This window comes from Geotrypetes seraphini, chromosome 1 (genome assembly GCF_902459505.1).
Source record: "Geotrypetes seraphini chromosome 1, aGeoSer1.1, whole genome shotgun sequence".
Classification (NCBI taxonomy): domain Eukaryota; kingdom Metazoa; phylum Chordata; class Amphibia; order Gymnophiona; family Dermophiidae; genus Geotrypetes; species Geotrypetes seraphini.
In genome coordinates, this window is record NC_047084.1 from 306270343 (window position 1) to 306295613 (window position 25271).

The following is a 25271-nucleotide window of genomic DNA, read 5'->3' on the forward strand; positions in this document are numbered from 1 at the left end:
AAGCAGGGTCTCTGCTGACACCAGAGCATAACTAGATAAGTATTTTAGTGGCCAGCACAGAAAAAGTTGTTTCCATGCACTCAACTCCACCTTGATCCACACTCATCTGTCCTCCCACAGATGAGTGTGGATCCCCAGCAGACCTTTCCTTTCTTCTCCCCACTCAGCATCCCAATCCAATTAGTAGGAAGAGAGCTACTTTGTGTATCTTGTGTGTTTCATCTGCTGCCTCCACATGCTTGCATTTCAATTATTTTTTCTGCCTCCAAGGGGCTTTCTGCTCTTGACAGCTGCGTCTCTCATCCACCTCTAGATTGTGCTCTGAGTGACATATTGTGCAGGAGAAACTGGACAAATTGGCTGGGCTAGGAAGTCCTTTTCTGCTGCCATATACCCTGTTCTTTTCAGAGCTGGCTTATCTTTAGGCAGACTAGTAGATAACCTGTAGTGGCGGCATCTTGGGGGTAGTGGTGGTGGTGGGGGGGGGGGGGGGGGTTGAGGAGTGAGAGAAAGCATAGAACTGTAGTCAGTAAAAGCTGAGACAGACTCAAAGAATCATCAAGGCCTACTCCTTCCTGAAAAGTTTCAGCCTGTTCAAGGAAAAGGAAGGAGAGGATGGGATTTGATATCCCACCTTTCTATGGTTATAATAAAAGCAGTTTATGTGTTATATACAGGTACTTTGTGTATCTTGGTAAATGGAGGGTCAAATGGATTGCCTAGAGTCACAGAAAGCTGCAGTGGGAATGGAACCCAGTTTAGAGTTAAGAACAGAGCTTGCAGGGATGGAGCAGAGATAGGGACAGAACTTGTGGGGATGGGACGGGGATGGATATAGTTCCCACGGGGACGGGAACAAATTTGTCCCCACAATAGGCTCTATGACATGCCCTCTGGGGGGCTAATTCTAGGTAATTTTTTTTTTTTTTTTTTTTAATAGAATTGCCCACATACTTTTAAAAGTTATTTTTGTTTCATAAGTGTATGCATTGTGAACATAAGGAGTAGCCTAATGGTTTGTGCAGTGGCCTGAGAACCAGTGGAACTGGGTTAGGGTTACCATATGACTCCAGAAAAAGGAGGACGGATTAAGACATTTGGGTTTTACTTCCATTGAAAACAATGGAAGTAAGCAGAACAGATTGAGACATCTGGGTTTTACTTCTATTTTGGAAGTAAAACCCTATTTTGGAAGTAAAACCCAAATGTCTTAATCCGTCCTCCTTTTTCTGGAGTCATATGGTAACCCTAACCCAGTTCCACTGGTTCTCAGGCCACTGCACAAACCATTAGGCTACTCCTTATGTTCACAATGCATACACTTATGAAACAAAAATAACTTTTAAAAGTATGTGGGCAATTCTATTAAAAAAAAAAAAAAAAAAAAGTACCTAGAATTAGCCCCCCAGAGGGCATGTCATAGAGCCTATTGTGGGGACAAATTTGTTCCCGTCCCCGTGGGAACTATATCCATCCCCGTCCCATCCCCACAAGTTCTGTCCCTATCTCTGCTCCATCCCTGCAAGCTCTGTCCTCATCTGCACAAGCCTTGAACAATTTTATATCATAAGTGTTCGAGGCTTGTGCTTGCAGGGACTTACACCAGTCATAGAGCTGGTGTGTTAGTGCCTAAGTGCTGCAGGGACCTGGTAACTTAAGTTACGTGCATATGTGGGAGTGCGCTGCCTATATCCTGGGTATTTACAGAATAGCACTTAGGCAGTTTGCTGGCATCTGCTTAGGTGAGTGTGCACATATGTGTGTATATGCTAAAATGATAAAGCGCAACCAAAAGTCCAACAGGACGAAAACTCACAGATGCCAAACAGCAAAGGAGACAATGGGAACGGACAATGAGCACTCCACAAGAGCCAGCAGTATGAAGAAATGTCTTATTTATTTCAATCTGGGATGCACAATAACACGGATCCGACAAAGTACACTTCTCCCTCTGAATCCACGGTTTCAGCATCCCCAGATTCGGTTATTCGTGATTTTTTTTTTTTTTTTTAATCCATTTTTATTTTTTGGGCTATTTTTAAGCCCTCATAGACCCCCCCCCCAGGAACCTTACCTGGTGGTTTAGCAGGTTTTCGGGGCAGGAGCAATCTTCCTACACTCCTGCCCCGTGCAGATCGCTCATAGGAAATGGCTGCCGTGAGCTCCCGTCGTAGGCTCGAGAGGAGTTGTTTTGATCTGTGGATCCCATATCACAGTGACCCCTGATGCAGGCGCTTATGTTCGCCGAAACACAGTACTGTGTCGGGTCCGTGCTACTGTACGTCCCAGATTGAAATAAGTAAGACATTTCTTCATACTGCTGGCTCTTGTGCAGTGCTCATTGTCCGTTCCCACTAACTTCTATGCTAAAATTATAAACATTTTTGCATGTAACACACTGCAGGTGCCCAGTTATAGAAATGCATTGCCCATTTCCATTCCAGGTGAGGGTAGAGTTCTTGAAAGGTGGTAGAGGAAGGAGTGAAATGTTCTCATGGTGTGCCTTGCTTTTTCTTCCTGCCTCTATACATACAGCTGTGCACCGGGCTACATGGGGGAACGCTGCCAGTACAGAGACTTAGAGTGGTGGAAGCAGCGGCACGTGGAGGCGATGAAGAAGCACAACATGGCCGTCGCAGGCTGCGTCACCATCCTCGCCCTGCTGCTGTGCCTCGTGTCTTCTGCTGCTTACTGTTACAGGTGATGCTTTTGCTCGCATATATGTTAGGCTGCCATGTCCTTCCTCATGCAAAGGGAACAAGGAAAGACACTTGGTTTTATTTTGTTTCTCCTACATCAGGGGTCTCAAACTCAAACCTTTTGCAGAGCCACATTTTGGATTTGTAGGTACTTGGAGGGCCGCAGAAAAAATAGTTAATGTCTTATTAAAGAAATGACAATTTTGCATGAGGTAAAACTCTTTATAGTTTATAAATCTTTCCTTTTGGCTAAGTCTTAATAATAATATTGTCATTTATAGCTACAGAGATATATGATCAAGAAACTGTTTTATTTTACTTTTGTAATTATGATAAACATACTGAGGACCTCAAAATAGTACCTGGCGGGCCACATGTGGCCTCTGGGCCATGAGTTTGAGACCACTGTCCTACATGCATATTAATTACTCTATATTTGGATGACCAAGAACTTTGCCAGCTCTTGATGCCAGTGAAGAGACAGTTTATTTTCTTTTGTCACTGTGCAGATATACAGAAATAAAGGTCAACAAATGAAACCAAACCAAGAAAACAAAATAAAAATGTGGTACTTTTTTATTGGGGTAGCTTACCCCCTCCCCCCCTTTTACGAAGCCACGATATGTCCAATGTGACACGAACAAGAGGACATGGACTGAAGCTAAGGGGGGACAAGTCCAGGACAAATATCAGGAAGTTCTGCTTCACGCAACGAGTGGTGGACACCTGGAATACTCTCCCAGAGGAGGTTATTGCGGAATCCACTGTTCTAGGATTTAAAAGCAAACTAGATGCACATCTCCTTACGAGAGGCATAGAGAGATATGAGTGATTAAAATTATACCAGGTGTACACCTGGCTGGGCCTCCGCGTGTGCGGATCGCCGGACTTGATGGGCCGAAGGTCTGATCCGGAGATGGCAGTTCTTATGTTCTCATGTTATGTTCTAAAAATTATATGAGCATCAGAATGATGCAGCCGGTGATAAAAAAAAAAAAAAAAAAAGGCCTAACATAGCTTCATAAAAGGGGAGGTTAATGTATTTCTTGACTAGCTTTTGGGAACAGAGGCCTTCTTTTATCAAGTTGAAGAGCATTTTAGAGCAGGGCAGCGAGGTAATCAATAAATTCCTATGAGCATCAGAGCATTTACCTCACTGGCCCATGCTAAAATGCTCTACCACAGCATGATAAAAAGGGGCCAGAATGAGCAAACAGTATTACTGGAAAATCCTAAAAAGTATTTTGATGGATTTGATGGTGGAAATGTGAAAAGAGTATGGTAAAAGATGGAGAGATGGGGAAGGCGGTTTCTTTCTTTAACACCCCCCCCTCCCACACACACACACACTCATTATCACCACCACAAATGTTATACAAAAATGACTATTTTCTTTATACTGAGTATTGAGTTTGTTATGGTATAATATTGCTATTGGAGGGGTTTGTTTTTTTTTGTTTTGTGTGGTTTAATAAATAAAATTATAGATTTAAATAAAAACATTCCAAAGAAAGTCTGACGTGGAAAGGTACATTGGAGCTTGATAGCTGATGAGAAGGGAAGAGGATTTGATAAACAATATAATTTTTTTGACTCATAATTAGTTAGAAAACTCAAATCTAAGTTCTTTCCTTTCTTGTTATCACGATGCCTGATCATTTAACTATGTAAGTCTTACTTTCTTTGGAGATGTGATACCATATCTGAGACTTACCAGCCAATATTCAGTGCTATTTAACTGGCTAGAAAAGGCGCAGACCAGTTAAATAGTGCTTAACTGATTAAATGTGAATATTCAGTGCAAGATAACCGTTATCTGCATTGAATATTCCCAGTTGTGTCTAGAAGTTAACTGTATATCACACAGTAGCTGGCAGTTTTTAGCATTGACAGGCTAAGTTTAACGGCCAAATAGGACCGCGTAAATAGCAGTCCTATCTTTGCACTATAAACTGACATAGAAACATAGAAACATAGAAGATGACGGCAGAAAAGGGCTACAGCCCATCAAGTCTGCCCACTCTGCTTACCCACCCCCCTAATGACCCAATTTCCTTATCTTGACCCTCGTAGGGATCCCACATGGGTATCCCATTTATTCTTAAAGTCTGGCACGCTGTCTGCCTCGATCACCTGCACTGGAAGCTTGTTCCAATGATCAATCACTCTCTCTGTGAAGAAATACTTTCTGGTGTCGCCATGAAATTTTCCGCCCCTGAGTTTGAGCAGGTGCCCTCTTGTGGCCAAGGGTCCTTTGAAAAAGAAAATATCATCTTCCACTTCGACACGTCCCGTGAGGTACTTAAATGTTTCGATCATGTCTCCCCTCTCCCAGTGCTTTCGATCATGTCTCCCCTCTGACCAGTGCTGAATGCTGATTTAGCCAGTTAGCTTCGTAGCAGCCAAAAAATCCCCGGATATTCAATGGCAGTCATTGAAAATAGCTCAACATTGAATATCCGCAGACAGTTCTGACTGCAGGAGTTAACCAGCCTGCCTCCCTTGATCTATCTGTATATTAGTCCCTTAGAGAATAATTTTATAACCTGTATCACTGGCATGAATATAAGTTATACACTAATTTTCTGAGGTGTATTATGCAGATATGTTCCTTTAAAAATTACCCCATGCAAAAACAAAGATTTTTATACTACACATATAAATCTAAACCCTGCCCTGACCTCACTTCTGGGAATGCCTTCACCCAGGTCAAATAAACTTACGTAAGTGTATAGAGATTAGCCTCTATCTCCTTTTTAATATTAGCATCAAGCTAAGTTTCAGATTGGACCCAGCATGTCTAACACTGGACCTTATAGACACATGCAATTGGAGACACATCCTCAGTGCAAAAAGATACTACATTATCTACACAGCAGGCCCTAAAATCAGCTCCTGATACACCAAGGAACTCTGCTTTTCCAAGGCAGTAACGGTCTGTCAGACTAGAGGTAAAACCATTCTATTTCCCTGAAGATCTGTTCTATATACACCTTTGTCTACCTCAGCCCCTCAAGTCTGCAACTCTTGGCTCTAGAGATTGAATTTGCTTTTTAAGAGCCAGGAGCTCTTTGCATGGACACATACATACAACCTTTCACTGAATGGTTGATAATCATTCTCTACAAGAAACTCCCCCCCTCCCCAGTGAGTCCTGTCTGTCCAAATTAGATTGTAAACTCTTCTGAGCAGGAACTGTCTTGTTGCATGTTGAATGTATTGTGCTGTGTACGCTTTTTAGCACTACAGAAATAATAGATAATAGTAGTAGTAGTAGCAGCAGCAGTTTGTATTTTTCAATCCTGAATAGATATGGTGAAAATATTTATTAAATTAAGATCACAGAGTAGGGATAGAGGGGCAGCTTAGTGGCTAGAACAACAGGAAGTGTACCAGAGAGAGAGAGCAAGGTTCAAATCCCACTGACACTCCTTGTGGCCTTGGGCAAGTCACTTAACTCCTATTGCAGTGGTCTTCAATGCACAGCCTCAGGACTGCATGCAGACCCTGAAGTCCTCCATTACAGCCCTCATACAGTTGACTGAAATGCTCTTCAAATTCTGTAAATGCATTAATTTCAATTTTGCCCACTATAATAACCATAGGCATCAGGGGGGGGGGGGGGGGGGGGGGGGGGCGCTAGCGAGCCAACTGAGGAATGGCAGCATAACTCTGGAGCTCCGGCTGCATTTCTACCAAATCGATATAATCGTCCTCTTTAACTTCACTTCTCAAGAGAAAAATAGCACTGCTACGCTCCTTAAAGATATGGCAACCCCTAAAGTCGGCAAAAGACACAAGCCTGACCCACCTTCCCCTAAAAAACCATCGGATGAATCTAAACCGGAGGATAGCCCACAGAACATCATGGCTGAACTCAAGGCACTCAGATCCATGCTTGCTGATGTGGGGATCAATGTCACAGAAATAAAATCGGAACTAGCAGACATGAGGGAAGATGTCACACAATTCCAGCAACGATTACAAGCTGTTGAAGACAAGCAATCTGCACAACAGACGACCATAAAAGATCTGCAGCTTCAAGTCAAAAAAATCCCCATTTTAGAAAGGGAGCTGGAGGAGGCGAACCTGCGCTCCCGTTGCAATAACTTAAGAATTTTGGGCATTCCGGAAGGTACTGAATCTACTGATATGATTAAATATTTAGAAACTTTCATACCTAAAATTTTAGATTACCGGTTTGACAAGCCCTTAGAGACTGACAGGGCTCACAGGGTCCCTTCACATATGTTAACCAATGCCCGGTATCCCAGACCGGTTGTACTTCGCTTGCTTCGTTTCAGCCAAATTCCGGAAATAATGTCCAGAGCAAAAGCGAAGTCACCATTAAAATTGGATGGATATAATATATTATTTGTTCCGGACTTGAGCAAAACAACGGCCCAGCTGAGGAAACAGATGTTGGCTTATAGACCTAAGCTGAAAGAACTTAACGCTAAATATGGAATGATGTATCCTGCTCGAATGAGGGTATCTCTTAATAATGCTACTAAAGATTTCACAGATCCTGCGGCGCTGGCTGAGTATATAGAAGAATTGAACCCATCTAACATCGATGAAGTGTGACTGGTGACAACAGCTACACATGTTATTCCACATTTCTGACCTGCTTTTTGTCTGGTGGATACTACGGTTCACTGTAGTGCCCTCCTGTTCTCAACTCAATCTGGATGACTTTTGCCTAATTTGTTATATACTCTCAATGTTTTCAACGGTTTGACATTCCTGTTTCGTTTGAGATTACTCTATACGCTGGGATACTATTATGTTTATTTACAATTGCTGGCATTACCTGCGCATGGATTCAATATGGCGCTTTGTCATCTTCCTCGCTTCCTACATGAGGCAAGTGGCGTGAAATTTTCGTGCCGCATGATCCTGATGTGCTTTATGGCGAACATTATTTTACGACCATAATTTCCGGCCATTACGACCCATGGCTTCCCGCACTTCGCACGGATGAGGTTTTTTTTTGGTTTTTTTTTTTGCTAATTTCTAATTTTTATTGCTACGAACTTGGACTCTTATAAGTACTGCAATTTCTCTAGCCTTAGACTCTATTCTGTTATTTTATAGTGCCTGCTATTTAATTTGGTGCGCGCTCATAGCGTGTGGCTTCTCTACAATTCTATAGCCTGTTTTTCTAAATATCATGGTGTCTGTATTCCCGTTGCTTTCTCTTTGTCGTTGTTTTGTACGTACTCATCTTTCCCATTTACTTGTTAGAGAGACTGATTATCCAACGTTCACCTCTCACTAATGGTCAATCCCTGAAATCAATCTCTTTGTTTCTATAGTATTTGTTCGTATCTTTCTTCCACATGTAACGGGCCCCTGCTTCTGCATGTTATGGTTGTCTGCTTGCCCTCTAATATTGTCATCTCTGTTTTACCATTCCTGTACTTTTGTAGATGTATTATATTGTTTCTTATAGTCTTTCTCTTATTATCTCATGTCATTTTGTAGTTGTCCTACCTGATATATCACTTTATTTTAAATAGATGTATTGTGGGCTTGTTTTATAGACCATATCTCACTGTGTCTATACATCTGGAGGAATGTACTGATTTTATGCTATCTACTATGGACACCACCACTACATTTTCTGTTGTTCTGGTATACTGTTTGCCTTGTCACTTCACTAATATATATAAGCATATTCTAAGTTGTATGTTCTCATACTGGTTGGCTGTCATAAGTTTATGCTGTTCCGGCTGAGAATATTTTCCCTGCTGTTCTGGCTTATTGTTTTATATGATTTCGTCTAGCTTCCTTTCTTATACTGCTCTCTATTAGTCTTACTTTACCTCTGCAATCTGATGTTACAAGTTATTTATTTTTATTTTTAAATCTGGATGGCTGTACTAAGTTTATGTTATCTAGGTATGTCTCATGAATCTATCTCCTGTTTATACATATTACGATTCCCTTTTCATCCTAATACCTTATCACATTCTATGGTTTTATATGATATCACGCAAAAATGGATGAGATGATGTCATAAATTTATTCTTCCCATTCATTACACATCACATTGCAGGTATTATATTTCCTTATTGACTAGTGCTGAATGCTTATCAATTTTCACTTGTAATTCCTTTCTTAGAGAACTGCTAGTATTTAGACTGCTGTTTTAAGTTTATGCTGTCTATATGGGAATTAGCACTACACCTCATGTTGGTATGTCTTAATGTTCTGTCTTAACCGTATTCCTATATGTTACAGGTACTGGTTTATTTATTACCTGGTTAATTGGAACAAGAAGATGTCTTTAGTTTATTCTTCCTGTTCCATGTCTCTTCACTACACAGCAGTATTCCTTTCATCCCGGCACTTAACCACATTACACTGACATATCTAACGTCATGTTAAAATTGATTGGGCAGATGTCATTGGTTTATTCTTCCCATTCATCACATATCACACTACAGCTACCCTATTCTCTTAACGACTGATATGGATGTACTTGTTGTCACTTGTAGATTCTTTTTTTTTTTCATGTTGAATTGATATCACTTAGACAGCTGTCTTAAGTTTATGCTGTCTAATATGGAGTTCATTATCATGCCTCCTGTTGTTGTGATCTATTGTCTTTGTCTCTTCTGTACACCATTTTGTTGCTTGTATTGGTTTAATCATTACCTTAGTACCCTGGAATAAGTTGATGTCTTTAGTTTATTCTTCTTATTCCGTGTCCCCTCACTTAACAGCAGGTTTTCTAATTTCTCATTTTCTGGATATACTTATTTATTGTCTCACTATTATAACTTCTGGTGGTTTCTATGTCTAATGTCGCTCGCTCTTATTAATATTTATAACCATGCTCTCTATTATTATGGTTCATGGTGCTCTTTAACTGAATAGCTGTCTCCCTTATTAGCTGGTGTGTCTATCTCAGATAGCTGGATATCTTAGTTTGTATTACCTGGATGAGTTTTTCAAATAATATTTTAATTGCCGTGTCTTATTGTTTTTCTGTGACTCTTCACTGCTTATTGGTAATTTCTACTGCTACCATGCAAGAGGACGTCATTATTTCCTTTTTTCCCAACCTATCCATAGCGTACCACAATTGTTCATGATACATGTTTGTAGTTGTTTCTTGTACATTTTCATTACTGATGTACTGTCACTATACAGTATACAGTTAGCCTGATTAAGATTATACTGGGTCAATTGAGTTCTCTCACTACATCACATATAATGGTATGTTCATATCTCCACTGCGTACCACTTAAATTCTTCTACCAGCTTCCATATCGATATTTCTGCTATTATATGGATGGTGCTATTCTAATCTTACAAATATAATGGAGGATATTGGGTAGGGTACCATTTTCCATTATATACTCTATCCACATATGTCACCTATTCATATGCTCTGGTCTTCTCTTAGACCTTGTATAATGAATTCCTATGTATCTTAATCATCTCCTTTGTGTTAAGTCTACTTAGAACCATTGGGTTTAGAGATGTTGTTTTATCTCTCCTTACTTATATTGGACGATTGTGTTTCTCACACTACTGATGCAGCCGAGCGGTAGTTGTGCTGCTCCTTAATTGCTCGTTTCCCATAGAGATTCCTACCATATCTCTGATGCTTGTTTCAGCAGAAGAGTTGTGGTATGGTGGTACAGACGTGGTTCCTTTTTTCTTGTATTTGTCATTTCTACAACAGGTTGATGAACGGGATCGCAGGGGCCATAGCAATAACATACAATTCATTTCTCTTTCAATAACATGTCCTTGAAATTACTATCTTTAAATGTGAAAGGATTCAATAATCCAATTAAGAGGAAAAAGGTCCTTACATATGTCTCACGAAAATCACCCGACATACTTCTCTTTCAGGAAACGCATCTGACTGCAAATGAAAGCTTAAAATTAAGAACTACCTGGGCTAGTTATGTCTATTATTCACCTGCTCTTAATAAAAAAAAAACGGCACTGCAATTCTAGTAAGAAATACCTCTGGGTTGCAAGTTATCGCTCATAAAAATGATACTGAGGGCAGATGGAACATGGTGTTAATCCAATTGACGAGTAATGTGGTTACTATTTTTAACATATATGCTCCCAATGTTGATGACCTCCTTTTTTTTGACAGACTTACCTCCACTGCACTTGCTGAGAGTTCTCATGCATATATCATAGCAGGGGATTTCAATCTAGTATTGGAACCCTCACTTGATAGGAAATCTACGGTGCCATATCGGATCCCTAGGTCGTGGTATAGTTTACATAATATGATTTCCAAGTTGGATTTACAAGATACTTGGAGACTGTTACATAGCTTGGATTCTCAATTTTCCTTCTACTCACCACCTCACAATTCATATTCCCGTTTAGATTATTTTCTCTTAAGTAAAAGGTTATCACATCATATAATTTCTGCATTGATTAACGAGATTTCAATTTCGGATCATACGGCTATAGAACTTCACTTAGAACAGCTCCTGTTCAGTCAAACTATGCATTCCTGGAGATTTAATAATACTTTATTAGATGACCCCCAGTTCGTCATTACTATTGGTGCTGCTCTGAAAGAATATTTCGTACTCAATTCCCCTGATCATACTAATGGGGTGACGTTATGGGATGCTTGTAAGGCTTATATAAGAGGTCATATAATTGCATACCAGGCCAAGAAAAATAAACTGAACAAACAAATTCTTACAGAACTTGAACACAACATTAAAATGTCAGAGATATCACATCAACAGAATCCTGAGAATATGCAAATTTTAACTGAGTTAAGGGAATATAGATTAAAATATAATCTGCTACTGAGTACCCAAGCAGGAAATACATTATTCATGCAATCCGCAACATATCATAGCTCTAACAACAGGAGCGGTCATCTTCTAGCTCAATATTTAAAAATACGTGAGGAAAAATCACATATTTATGCTATCCTAGATGAGGACGGGAATAAAATTACTGACCCAATGGACATTATTCAGAGCTTCAAATCATTCTATGATTCTCTATATACTACTGAATTAACACATCAAAATCCTACAAAATTCTTAAACCCCCTGACTCAAAGACCTCAATTGACCGAGGAAGACAATATTTCTCTTGCAGAAGATATTACTGTTGCTGAAATATTTTCTTCATTGTCCACTATGGCTAAGAAAAAATCCCCAGGCCCTGACGGCTATACAGTCGAGTTTTATACTACTTTTCAAGATATTTTGGCACCTCATCTTTTGCAGCTATTACTTACTATAATCTTACCGCTGATGTCAGAGGGACGTTTACGGAAGCGTCCATAATTGTTCTCCCTAAGTCAGGCAAAGATCGAATGAAAATTCAAAATTATAGACCCCTATCACTTATTAATGTGGACGCAAAAATTTATGCAAAAATTTTAGCAAATAGAATTCAAAAAGTACTACACCGATTAATTGGAGAGGAACAAAATGGCTTCATGTTAGGCAGACTTGCAAGTGATAACACTAGAATGTTCACATCTATTATTCAAATAGCCCAAAATTCGACACACCCATATCTCGCCTTGGCTCTGGATGCAGAAAAGGCATTCGATAGAGTTGAATGGCAATTTCTGTTCCAGGCTATGATATGGTTCGGATTCACAGAAAGGTTTATTTCCATGGTCCGAATACTGTATACTAAACCCTCCACCTCTATTAAAATAAACGGTATTACTTCCACAATTTTCCACCCCACTAGGGGAACGCGTCAAGGGTGCCCGCTATCTCCGTTATTATTCAATCTGGCATTAGAACCCCTACTTCTTTACATCAGACAATCACCTGACATAGCTGGTGTTAAATGCGACCCCACAGAAGTGAAACTATCTGCTTACGCAGATGATGTATTGATTTATACAGATCCTATCTCATTACCTCACTTGCTGAATTTGATTAATTCGTACTCTCACTACTCGGGTTACAAACTCAATACATCCAAGATGGAATTAATGCCCCTGAATAAATATATTCTACAGAATTCTCTCAGGGAACATAATTTTCAGTGGTCCAGCGGGAAGCTGAAATATCTAGGAGTGCACTTCGGGTCCACGATAGAGGAAACAAAAAAATTTGCAGTGGAGGATATACTTCAAACGATTTCTACTCTTACTGCTCGATGGAGTCCTTTAAACCTAACTTGGTGGGGTAGAATGGAGTCCATCAAAATGGTGTTAGCACCCAAGATACTATACTCACTTAGTATGTTGCCCGTTCTATTGCCTCAATCATTCTATAAAAGGGTAAACCAACTCCTTACCAAATTTCTTTGGCATAATAAAGTACCTAGAATAGCGTTGAATAGATTGAAACTACCACGTAAGGATGGAGGTACTAATTTCCCGCACTTTTTAGGCTATCATTATGCTTTCTTACTTAGACAATGTTCTCGGTGGCTACTACATGATGCTACTGATATCTCGACTAACACATGGATTGCATTGGATGCAAACCGTTATAGTTGGACCTCTTTAAATCTACTACCTTTCATGTCTTCGGCTGGATTTCTCCATCACCAGGATTATATCTTAGAGGCTTCAGTAATAGCAGTTCAGGATATTGATAAACTTCTACCACATAAATGGACCAAATCCTTAAATATTCCAATTTGGAATAACCCCACTGTAAAGATCCAACATAATACTGTGAACTGGGTGAAATGGAAATCACTGGGTATTTGGAAATTAGGACACCTGTACGATGGCAGTAATTGGATACCATATGACATTCTCTGCTCTCGCTACCGTTTACCACCTTCGGCCTTCTTTCAATGGTTGCAACTCAAACATGCATTTCATGACATTATACATAATGCACTAGATGGATTGGAAGAACCTGATCTTTTAAAGTTTTGTAAAATATTCGCCTTTAAGAAAAAAGAAGCCTCGAATTGGTACAAACTAATTCAATCCTTCAAGAAGTTGCCCCTACACTCCACACAAAATAAATGGCAGATAGATCTTCAGCTTTCTCTTACGGAAGAGGATTGGAATCACATGTGGTCTATAATATATAAAATTACTAGCTCGGCGGCGTTATATCAGACCTTTTTCTTCTTAATCTATCGTGCTTATTGGACACCTCATAAATTGTCTAAAATACAGAAGGATAGGTCAGGAGACATATGCTGGTCTTGTAAACTGTCTACAAGCTCATTGAAACATATTATATACGATTGCCCTATACTACAGCCTTACTGGCACAAGGTTTGGACCCAAATTTGCTCCATACTGGACATTAAAGAACAGCTGTCATACCCGTTTTTATTTATCAGTTTAACTGCTTCACATTTGTCATTTTCTCATCATAAGGTTCCATTAATACAATTTCTGTTACTGGTTGCAATTCGGATTATATTGGCTAACTGGAAAGATTTTACCAATATCTCTCATAACGAATGGTGGAATACAGTCTGCCTATTCGCTAAATATGAAAGGGTAGCAGCTGAACGTCGTGGCTTCTTGTCCAGATTTGAAACTATGTGGGCGCCTCTAATTACATTCCTGAAACTTTCCTAATCTGACATGTTTTGCTGTGGTCCCCTGCGATCCTGTTCTATGCGACTTTGATCACATATTGCTGTCCCTTATTTGCTATTTTGCTCCTAATGTATCATTGCCTATAGCATGTTCAACCTGTTAAGTGTACTCAATATGATGCTGTATTTTCTAGTATCCGTTATACCACGTCTGACTAGAACCACCTCTTTTTTTTTTCTTTTCCCTGTTCTAGTTTTTGTAGGATGTTCCTACTGTTTTGTTCTATTTGAGACAGTGTCTGACGTATTGTATCATTGTTTACTCAATGACTAGTTTTGTGGTCATTCCTGTCCAATTGCTGTATTTGTTAAAAAACCAATAAAGATGATTGAACAAAAAAAAAAACCATAGGCATCAGAACAAGTGCCATGGCCTCCCCAAAAATTGGTGGTCATCGGTTGGTGTCCCCCCCCCAATTTCCTAGCATTGCACTTTAAATATTTGGGGCAGCCATCGTGCAGCTTCAATGAGCAAGCCTGCCCCGGAACACTTCATTCTTCTTCCTGTCGCTGGTTGGTGTCCCCCCTCCCACCCCCTCTCACCCATTTCCTGACGTTGCGCTTTAAATTTTTGGGGCAGCTGCCGTGTAATGTCAATAAGCAGGCCGCTTGTTGACACTGCACGACACCTGTCCCGAAAATTTAAAGTACAATGCCAGGAGGAGGTAGGGGGTGGAGTCAAGAGCTGGTGAGTAAGGGGTGGAGGCAGGAGCTGGTGACGGGCCGTGCCGCAGGATTCCGCTGTGGCTAGGGCAGAGCTCCTTGACCCCCAAACCAAACAGTGTTCTGCTGCCTATGATAGTAACTACACACAATCTCTTATGTGTGTTCGTAGGTCTCCCATTTATGGAATTTTCTACTGTTGAAAATCCAAAATTAAGTGAGTTTTTAAAATACATCCTTGAAGTGTTGTAGAATCAATATTACTATTAATTTTTAATGTTTAATACTCAGTCTGAACCAGCAGATCAAGGCGGTTTTACAAAAGTAGTAGTATGTATAAGTTTGAAGTATTTTGGTGGCTTCCAGAGCTTTCTTGTATTCACTCTGCAGCCCTTTACATGAAAAAGGTTAGAGACCACTGCTCTATTGCCTCAGGCTCAAATCAGATTTTGAGCCTACCAAGGACAGGAAAATACCTGCTGAAGCTAAATACTGTATAACTCACCTTGAACTACAGCTAGAAAAGTCATGAGCTAGATGCTAAACCGAACAAGTGGTTTAACCAGCCAGGAGCTGTTTCTGGCCGGTTAAATAGATCACTTTGAATATCGACCCCTGCATGAATAAAGAACAGTATGTCTCCTGGATGACTTGCAAAGAGAACTATAATATTCTTTCTGTTTGGTTTTGGGGTTTTTTCTTTTCCAGAGCGCAGAAGCTGAATAAGAAGAATTTGTGCTTAACTGCACCAGTTGTAGGCAGCAACAGCAGGGGTGCTACCTTTGAGAACTGGACACCCAGCAGCAGCAGAATGTCCGGGGTAAGATGTGGGGAGAAGCAGATGAGACCAAAGAGCATTAGGGATCCAGCTGAGTCATAACCAGGTCATGAACTCTGCTCCTCCCTAGTGAGCTGGCACTTAAAAAATCCCAAGGTCAAAGATGGCTTACCATGAGGTCTTTGAAGCTAAAAGCCAAGTAAATACCCTCTTACTTGAAAAGATCCCTAGCAAACCATCATGGGTGGAGTGAATATAGAAAAGGAAAAATGATGGGCATACAGTAGATCCAATTTCCAAAAATCTAAGACTCTGCAGTATGATGGTCTATGCTTCCTGGGTAGATCCCAAAACAGGATTTCCCATCATGGAGATGATAGGAGACTGCCTATACAGATCTGTGAAAGATGCAGAAAATGCCTCCATCAGTGGTTTCTTTCAAACCATACCCACTTTTAAAGGAGATATAATAATAAGCTTCTGATCAGGTGGTAGCCCAAGTTACCAATGGAAGAGGAAGAGACAATTACTTCAACTTCTACTACTGATTATCATTTCTATAGCACTGTCAATTGCATGCAGTGCTGTACATTATTTTAATCACTTGCCCCTTCAATCCATTCAAAATTCTGCAGCATGACTTATATTCCACCAGTGTCGCTGAAAGGTATGCTCACATAACCTCTCTCCTCAAGTCACTTTATTTACTAGTGGCATGTAGTTAGGGCCTTCAGGGGATTCACCCAACCCCCTGAAGGCCCTCAGGGCCTGCTCTAAATTTGATTGGTTGAGCCAGGCAGCAGGCAGAAGCTGCTCAACCAATCAAATTCAGATCACTACTGTCAGAGCCTTCAGGGGGATGGGTGAATCTAAGATTACCAAGATATATATACTGTATATGCAGGAAAGAGCATGTTATAGTCAAAATTAAACAAATGTCCACATGCTCCAATTTAAACATTCAAGTCCACCCCAGTGTTATCTCTCTTCCACACCTAAAGACCAAATTTAAAATAAAAAAACAATAAAAACCAAAAATAAAGTTTCAGGTTTCAGGTTTATTAAAAATTTGATATACCGCCTTATCAAATGTCAAAGCGGTTTTACAGAATTAAAAACAAAACATTAAAAACAATTATCAATATAGCAACAGAAATAACAACTGACAAACAATGACTTACTGATACAAAAAGAAGCTGGGAGGAACTACAATATTTAGATAGTAAAGAATGAGAAGGAAAAAAAATAACAAAGGGGAGGGGGAAGCAGGTACATCAGCCAGAAGGGCTTGGCTTAAGAAAGCATAAAATCTACTTTATTACGTCCTTAAAAGGACGATCATACATGTCTTTAAAAAGAAGTATGTTGAAAACCCCTCAGTTCAGCTTCATAGGTTAAAAAAAACTACACTTCCCCCTCCCCATTCACGGTTCCTGCACTCGGCGGTTTCATATAATCATGATTTTTTCTGGGGAGGGGGAAAATTAAAAAACCAGTCTTAATGTAAAAAAATCCATCTTTTTTTCCTCCCTGCCGCCTTCCTGGCCTTACCTGGTGGTCTAGAGGGCTTTCGGGGCAGGAGCGATCTTCCTACGCTCCTGCCCCGTGCAGATCGCCATGAGGAAATGGCTGTTGGGAATTCCCGTAGTCTCTCGAGACTACGTTGGGAACTCCCTACAGCCATTTCCTGATGGCGATTTGCACGGGGCAGGAGCGTAGGAAGATCGCTCCTGCCCCGAAAGCCCTCTAGACCACCAGGTAAGGCCGGGAAGGCGGCAGGGAGGTGGGGGTGGGGCAGATCCGGATAATCGCTGTTTTTTGGCATTCACAGTCCGGCTCTGCCCGTATCCCCCACGAATGACGAGGGAGAAGTGTACACACTTCCATATTCTGCTTCATCTGTTATTATCAAAATTGTCTTGAAAATGTCTTATGAAGTGAAACCACAACTCTCACGGAGAATAGAGGCTTGTTTTCACTCAAACAGTAAAGCCTCACACAATTGTAAAGACAGTGAAAGAAAGATAACTTAGCTGCATTCATCCACTTAGGGCTTCTTTTATGAAGGTGCGCGCGTGCTAGCCAAAAAACTACCGCCTGCTCAAGAGGAGGCGGTAGCGGCTAGCACGCACGGCATTTTAGCGCGCACTATTCTGTGCATTAAGGCCCTAACACGCCTTCGTAAAAGGAGCCCCTAGTTTAGCTTTTCAATCATCATTAGGGCAGATATTCATTGGAATTCATTTCCTCAGCCTCAACCTGACAGGGAATCCCTGTTTCGCTTATCACTGCGTCAGGGGTTTATGTCACTGCTTCAGTCTACACAAATTTCTTGGTTCTCAAATTCTTCTCAAAATGCTGCTGAAGCTCTTAATTAGAGAATGACATGGGGACAAATATTTCCCCGTCCCTGAAGGAAATCACTTTCCCTGTCCTGTCCCTGCCCCATTCAAAAAGCTCAGCCTTAACCACACAAACCTTGAAAACATATGATTTTAAAGTGTTTAAGACTTGTGCAAATGAGGATGGAGCTTGCAGGTCCAGAGAGGAAAGAGTTTTGTACCAATATATCAAGCTACCCCTATGTTCCTCTAGCCATGATGTTTTATGGTACATCTCGCGGTGATGACTGGGTGTGATGGAACACATACCAGGACCTGGTCAACAAGAAATATCCTCATTTATTTATTTAATTAAAAAGCTTATTGCTCAGTACATTGTATTACTACCCTAAGCAAAGTACATTCTTAATGAATAAAATAATATTCTAATAATAACACATCAGACATAAAAATTCAAGTAATAAAATAGCTTAGCAAAATAATACAAAAAAACAAATTATCATAAGAGCAGAAGGTTGACTCCTAATGGTAGTACTGTGAGATTACTGCTAGGGAGTCATCGAAACCACATACACACTTGGAACCAGATGGGTCAGGAGCACAGGTGGACTACTCCCACTACACCATCGGGGATCACTTTTGAGTAAGTCCTGGGGATGCTGGGGAATCCAGGATGAGGGTGAAGGCATGGTTTCTTTTGGAACATGTGGCCAGGGCTTGGTTTCAGGGAGGGACTTGTATGTGGGAGGGAGCAGATGAAGTGGAGAGTGGAGGAGGAAACTGATAAGGGATTGGGAGAATCAGACTGGGGGGGTCTGATAAGGGGATCAGTTAGGGGGTATAGAGATCAGGGAACAGGGGGGATCAGGAATGAAGGAATGTTGGACCCTGATTCTATAAAGTCTGCCTAAAGTTAGTTGCCAATATAGGCACCGAATCTATAAAACTTAGACGCCCATTATAGAATCATGCTTAGCATTGCGTAAACATGCTTAGGCAGCACTCAGCATTTTAACATTTAGGCGTCCCCAATTTATGACAGGGTTTTCTTCGCCTAAAGTTAGGCGCCGATATCAGAGCCTAATGGCACTGAATTCATGAAGAGGTGCCTAACATCAAAACACACCCACGATCTCCCCCCCTCCCCCAACCACACCCACTTTTATTGTAGGCACTTTGAGCTAGGCACCTATTTTTTACAGAATCATATTTTTTTGAGTTAGGCGCCTGACTTTCAATTAAATCCAATTAAAACTCTTCATGAAATGTTGAGTGCCAGTATCAGCACTGATTAAGCCTATTAAGTTAGGTGCCAATATCAGTGCCTAACTTTAGTTGGCCTTTATAGAATCAGGGCCTTGGTACCTATGTGTAGTAAATGCAGGGCACAGACTTGGTGCCTATGTGTAGTAAAATTGGTGCCTATGTGTAGCACAGACTTGGTGCCTATGTGTAATAAATGCAGGGCACAGTCTTTGCACTTATGCATTAATTTTGGCTGTTAATATGTAGTAAGTGTAAAACCCTTCTGCACTTTAGTAAAAGAGCCCCTTAATCTGCCCCTAAAACTGCTCAAACCCCAAATATTTAACATAATATAAAACTGACTTATCAATAGAACATTCTATTAAATATAAAATTGTTTCTGTGTAAAAGTTAAATCTGTGTCCTGCAGTGAAGGAGAGACCCTATAGTATTTCTGGGCCTGTGTACTGAAAGTACTGTATATGTAGTACCTTTACTGTGCACAGCATTTTACAAAGTAATTAATAATGTTATGCCACCTCTTTCCAAAAGAACTTGCACTCAGGAATATGATCTCCAGATGATTAGAGGAACTGAACCACTGTTTTTCCAACTCTAAGATCTGAACATAGTGTTGCATTGACATTCCCCTTCAACAGAGTTATTAAAGAATGTGGTTCTCTGTGTCCATGTAACTTTCTCTGGACTTTTATTTTCCCTTTCTCTTGTAGTTCATCGTTGTGAAAGAACAAGACGACCAGAAGATCCATCGAGTTGTGGATTTAATAGGCTGTGAGTCTGAGGAGCAATGTTCATCCCTCTGCTCCTCTCATTCAGGTAAGCAGGAGTCTATTCCTCTTTTCACAACTAGTTAACCAGAAATTTCAATATGTCTAGGTAGTAGTGCTACCTGATTCAAGGAAATATTTTTCAATTCGATTTGGCCTATTTAATCGATTTTTTGATACAATTTGATTTTCCCGCCCTATTGCATTTTTTTCAAATGTCCTGGCAGGCTTATTTTGTAGCCTCTTCACTCCCTCCCCAACTTTGCCCTCTCCAATTCCAAGCCAGCGCTGTGGTGTACACAAACGAAATAAACAAAAAATACTTTTTCTCCCTCTGTTAAGTTCTAGCTTACGCTTGCTGTCTAACACCAGCTCTGGCAGGTTATAGATTTCAAATCTGACATATTATATCACAAAATAGAAATTAAAATTATTTTTTTTTAACCTTTTGTTGTTTGATCATTTTATTATTCAAATCACATTGGTCCCAGTCTCCTGGAAGAGGTTGTGTCTGAATTCAAGAAAGCTTGGGATAGGCATGTGGGATCTCTTAGAGAGAGGAATAGATAATGGATACTGCGGATGGGCAGACTGGATGGGCCGATGGCTCTTCTTCGGTTCAGGGCCGGGCAGAGCGGCGCTTAAGGCAGGCGCGTGCTGTTCGCGTTCCTGCCTGGTCCGGCGCCATTCCCCGATTGGCTTCAGTCAGTTCTTGCGAGTCACAAGCACTGACTGCAGCCAATCAGGGAGCGGTGCCGGACCAGGCAGGAACGCGAACAGCACGCACCTGCCTTCTGTGCCGCTCTGCCCGGCCCCAAACCGAAGCAGAGCCTTCTGGCGAGGGAGACAGGGAGTGCCACAAGGAGACTTAAAAAAGGTACCGACGGGGTGCCTGGGCTGCCTATGGGGAGGGGGTTATTCACTCCATAAGACGCAACCTTATTTCCATCCCTTTTTGGGGGATGGAAAAAGTGTGTCTTATGGCACCAAAAGGGGAAGCAGCACCGAAAGGGGCATTTAATAAAAGGTACTGGGGGGGGGATGCCTGTGCTGCCTATGAAGGGTACCTGAGCTGCCTTTGGGGGGGGGGGGGAGGTTTGTGCCTGTGCTGCCTACAGGGGGGGTGCCTACACTGCCTACGTATTTTTCGCTCTATAAGACCCTGTCCCAGACTACCACTAGACCACCAGAGGGGGTACAGGGCAGGGCGGTGGGAATTTTTTTCCAGGGTTTTCCTCCTCTACAGGTGGGTGCGTCTTTTAGAGCGAAAAATACGGTACTTGACATCTTATCCTCACGACTCCATTGTTGTGTGTTGCTTTGGGAAAGCCATAAGAATTGTCGTGCACTTTGCTTTAAATAACTGGTATTGTACCTGTTCTGCAGGGTGTGCTGAGTCTCATAAATATGATGAAGGAGCAAGAAGACTGTCAGAAGTGGGATGCTCACATCAGCTGTTTGGTAGCAAAACGCAGAATTCCCATGAAGTGGAGAGACACAGTCCTCAGCACCAGAGGAGCTCAAAAGACTAGTAGGAAAGCCAGCCTCAGCAGCATCTCTGTAACCTGCCTCAGCTGCCAGGAATGGCTAGTCAGTTCCTGCAGCTGGACTAAAGATTCTGAGATGCCCAGCACGTACGATGAAATAAACTTCAGATTAAGGGACAGATTTCAGTTATGGCCAAAGGTAGGGCAAAATAAGCCTGCAAGCCAGTTTGTTTGTGCCATTTTGCCCAAGGGTTTAGTTACTTGTATTTTCAGAATTCAGAAAGGGAAGAAAATCCACAGGGGGATAAAAACTGAAGAAGAGAAAACAAAAAAATACTGAGATTTCTTTGCCTGATTTTTATGTTTAGCACTTTCAAGGAAAATCCCCAAAGAACCTGTGACATTTTGGTTTTTTTTTTTACTTTACTTTCCTTGAAACTTAAATCTGGCCCTGCATCTTTTACACTGCTCCAGTAACAGAGAATTTGTTTCTGAAATGTGTTTCTAGAAGGATAACTGTTTCCATATTTATCACACCTAGGGTTACCATATGGCTCCAGAAAAAGGAGGACGGATCGAGACATCCGGGTTTTACTTCCATTAAACGCCCTGTGGTAACCCTAATCACACCAGTAAAGCAGGAGACTTTGCAGCTTTGTGCACAGGACAGGTGGAGGGGCTTACTGTAATGAGGAGTGAGCTAGAGGCCTACCGAATTTCGGTTTCAGTTTTGGCTGAATATGCCAGTGCATTTTTGGCTGAAACTGAAGCTCAATGCAATGCATATATAGGGCTGGATTCTGTAAATGGCATCTTAAAAGACAGGTGCCTATAAAGTAGGTGCCTATCACATGTCAGTCACTCTTAGGCGCCCATTACATAATCACGCTTAGCGGTGCCTAACTTAAAACAGGCATCTGTAACATAGGCCAGGATTTTCTATTATAGGTGGCTGAGTCCTGTCCCGGAGAGTAAAAGTTATCACTATACAGTGCTCCCCCAGTCATTCGCGGTCGGCGATAGAAACATAGAAAGATGACGGCAGAAAAGGGCTACAGCCCATCAAGTCTGCCCACTCTTCTGACCCACCCCATTAAGTCTGAGTGCTAATGATCTAGTTCCTTAACTCGACCCTCGTAGGGATCCCATGTGGATGTCCCATTTTTTCTTAAAGTTGAGCATGCTGGTGGCCTTGATCACCTGCACCAGAAGTTTGTTCCAGTGATCTACCACCTTTTCTGTGAAGAAATACTTCCTGGTGTCACCACTAAATTTCCCTCCTCTGAGTTTGAGTGGGTGCCCCCTTGTGACCGAGGGTCCCTTGGGAAAGAATATGTCGTTTTCCACCTCGACCTGTGACGTACTTAAATGTCTCAATCATGTCACCCCTTTCCCTGCGTTCCTCTAGAGTATAGAGCTGCAATTTGCCCAGTCTTTCTTCGTATGAAAGACCCTTGAGTCCGGAGACCATCCTAGTGGCCATCCGCTGGACCGACTCAGCTCGAAGCACATCTTTCCGGTAATGTGGCCTCCAGAATTGCACACAGTATTCCAGATGAGGTCTCACCATGGTTCTGTAGAGTGGCATTATGACTTCAGGTTTGCGGCTGACGAAGCGATTCGCTGTCCCAGTCATTCGCGGTACTTTCCGACTGCAAATGACCGGGCAGGAGAGGACAGCCAGAGCGCCGGCGAGTGAAGGAAATCACTCGCGGTATGCGCCGACCGCCTCTTCCTGCACTAACATCTTTTACATCTAAGCAGCAATGAGACCAGCCACAACCACCGAGAGCACTCAGACCCGATCCTACCAAGAGTGTGAACTCTTCCCCCCCTGCAATCCGCTAAGAAGATCGACTGTCGGTTCCGGGCGGCTTTCCCGCAGAGGAGAGAATCCTGCATTCACCGTGGACCTCATCTGGGGCAGCCTCCTTGGAGCGGCTGGGGCACGGGCAGTGTGTCTGGGAGGGAATGCATGGATGGGAGAACATCGCAGGGGAGGAGACATAGGCATCCTGGGACTGTCGGCCAGAAGAAGCCCTTTCTGGATACGTCAATCGCTCCTCCTAAACTTACTTGCTCCACTTCATCACTGACGCTGACCCATTCTGCTTCTATTCCTTTCTCTCCTCTCTTCTACCTTCCAAAGTATTTAGATCAATGCTGTCTTGTTAAAATGTTTATTTTATTTTTATTTTTCCTCTAACTCTACTTTTCACTTCTCTATTACCCTCCAGGTACTTTAGTTAGATTGTGAGCCTTCGGGACAGTAAGGGAATTTTCCAAGTACCTTTCTTATTTCTAATCTTAATGTATATTTTCTGTAAACCGCTTAGAACCTAACGGATGTAGCGGTATATAAGAAATAAATTACATTACATTACATTACTAACGTCGGGCCTCACCAATTAGGAGCTGCTTTGACACGCAGCTGCTGATTGGTGAGGCCCGACTTTAGTGCAGGAAAAGGCAGTCGGAGCATACTGCGAGTGATTTCCTTCACTCGCCGGCTCTCCGGCTGCCCTCTCCTGTCTCCCCCCGCTAAAAACCGTATTCGTGGTTTTTCAACATTCGTGGGGGTTCCTGGAATGGAACCCCCACAAATATCGGGGGAGTACTGTAGTTTGAATGGTTATACTCGTAAGAAATGGAAGGAATCTCAGACCAGGTTTACTTCTCTGATGATTATGCTGTATAGCAAAGCTGCTTTCTCAGCGAAGAAGATAAATAGAAAAGGCTAGTTTGAGATCTATTATTCTTGACCGGTATAAACCCAGAAATTCAGCATTACAGAAAGGGTTTGTGAGCATCTGGTGTACGAGGTGTTCTTTAAAGACTTGAAACGGGTATAATCCCCAAAGACTGAGACAGTTCATTTGTAACAGCCTTAAAAAGTTCTCTGTAAAGAAATGTCACATTTTTGACAGTAGATTGCAAATTGAATTTACCGGTGGACATTCTCCATGCTGTCTGCACATGACTCTCCTAAACACACCCTGTCATCATCACCAATCCTCATGTGTCTGGAAATGGGAGCTGCAGAAACATTTGAGCCCAAAGGGAAAAGTGCAAAAAGCATAGTGGTGAATATATATATATATAATAAATTTTTATTAATTTTCAAATGTTAACAGTGCCATACAATGAATTTAAACATAAACACTATAGAGAACGCACTTTAAATACACAAATAATTCAAAAACCAATCATTTTCTCCCCCCCCTCCTCCCCAAAATTAATAGAAGTACATATTTAATTTCAATAATATAAATAATTAAGTATAGCAAACAATGATACATTCCCCTCCCCCCTCCACCTACCCTGGATGTGTAAGGAAGTCAAATAAAAGGAAAGGTACATGACAGTTATTGTGACTCAATAAATGCAATCAATGGGTTCCATACCATTTTGAATGCGTTACTATATCCCAAACATTCCGCGTTCATTCTTTCATACTTGTAACTGGAACATAGGTGAATATTTAAACTGCATGAGCCTTGGAGGGGCATTTTCGCTAGGACGTCTAAGTCCGACTTTGGATGTTTCTCGCAAAACATCCAATATTGGACTTTCAGAAGGGTCCATTTTTGAAAACACAGGATATCCATATTTTTTGTGAAAATCATCTAGTTGAATGTCTTGGCCACCTAAATGTCCAACCTCAGGACATCTAACTTTTTGCTCCTCATTTTTTAATCACAATACCGTCCAAGTTG

General features: G+C 41.4%; 1 protein-coding gene across 7 annotated transcripts in view; it reads left to right on the plus strand.

Moving 5' to 3' along the window:
• EGF (epidermal growth factor) overlaps positions 1-25271 on the plus strand; it is a 163300-nt gene that overhangs the window by 103071 nt on the left and 34958 nt on the right. For 4 of the 7 annotated variants that reach the window (XM_033955436.1, XM_033955427.1, XM_033955418.1 and 1 more), the window contains exons 19-21: positions 2536-2700; positions 15624-15735; positions 20012-20117. In XM_033955436.1, the coding sequence (XP_033811327.1) occupies positions 2536-2700; positions 15624-15735; positions 20012-20117 (383 nt within the window). Of the gene's footprint in view, positions 1-2535; positions 2701-15623; positions 15736-20011; positions 20118-21454; positions 22665-25271 lie in introns of those variants that run through there. The other 3 variants (XM_033955408.1, XM_033955461.1, XM_033955445.1) reach the window with 1 other exon arrangement.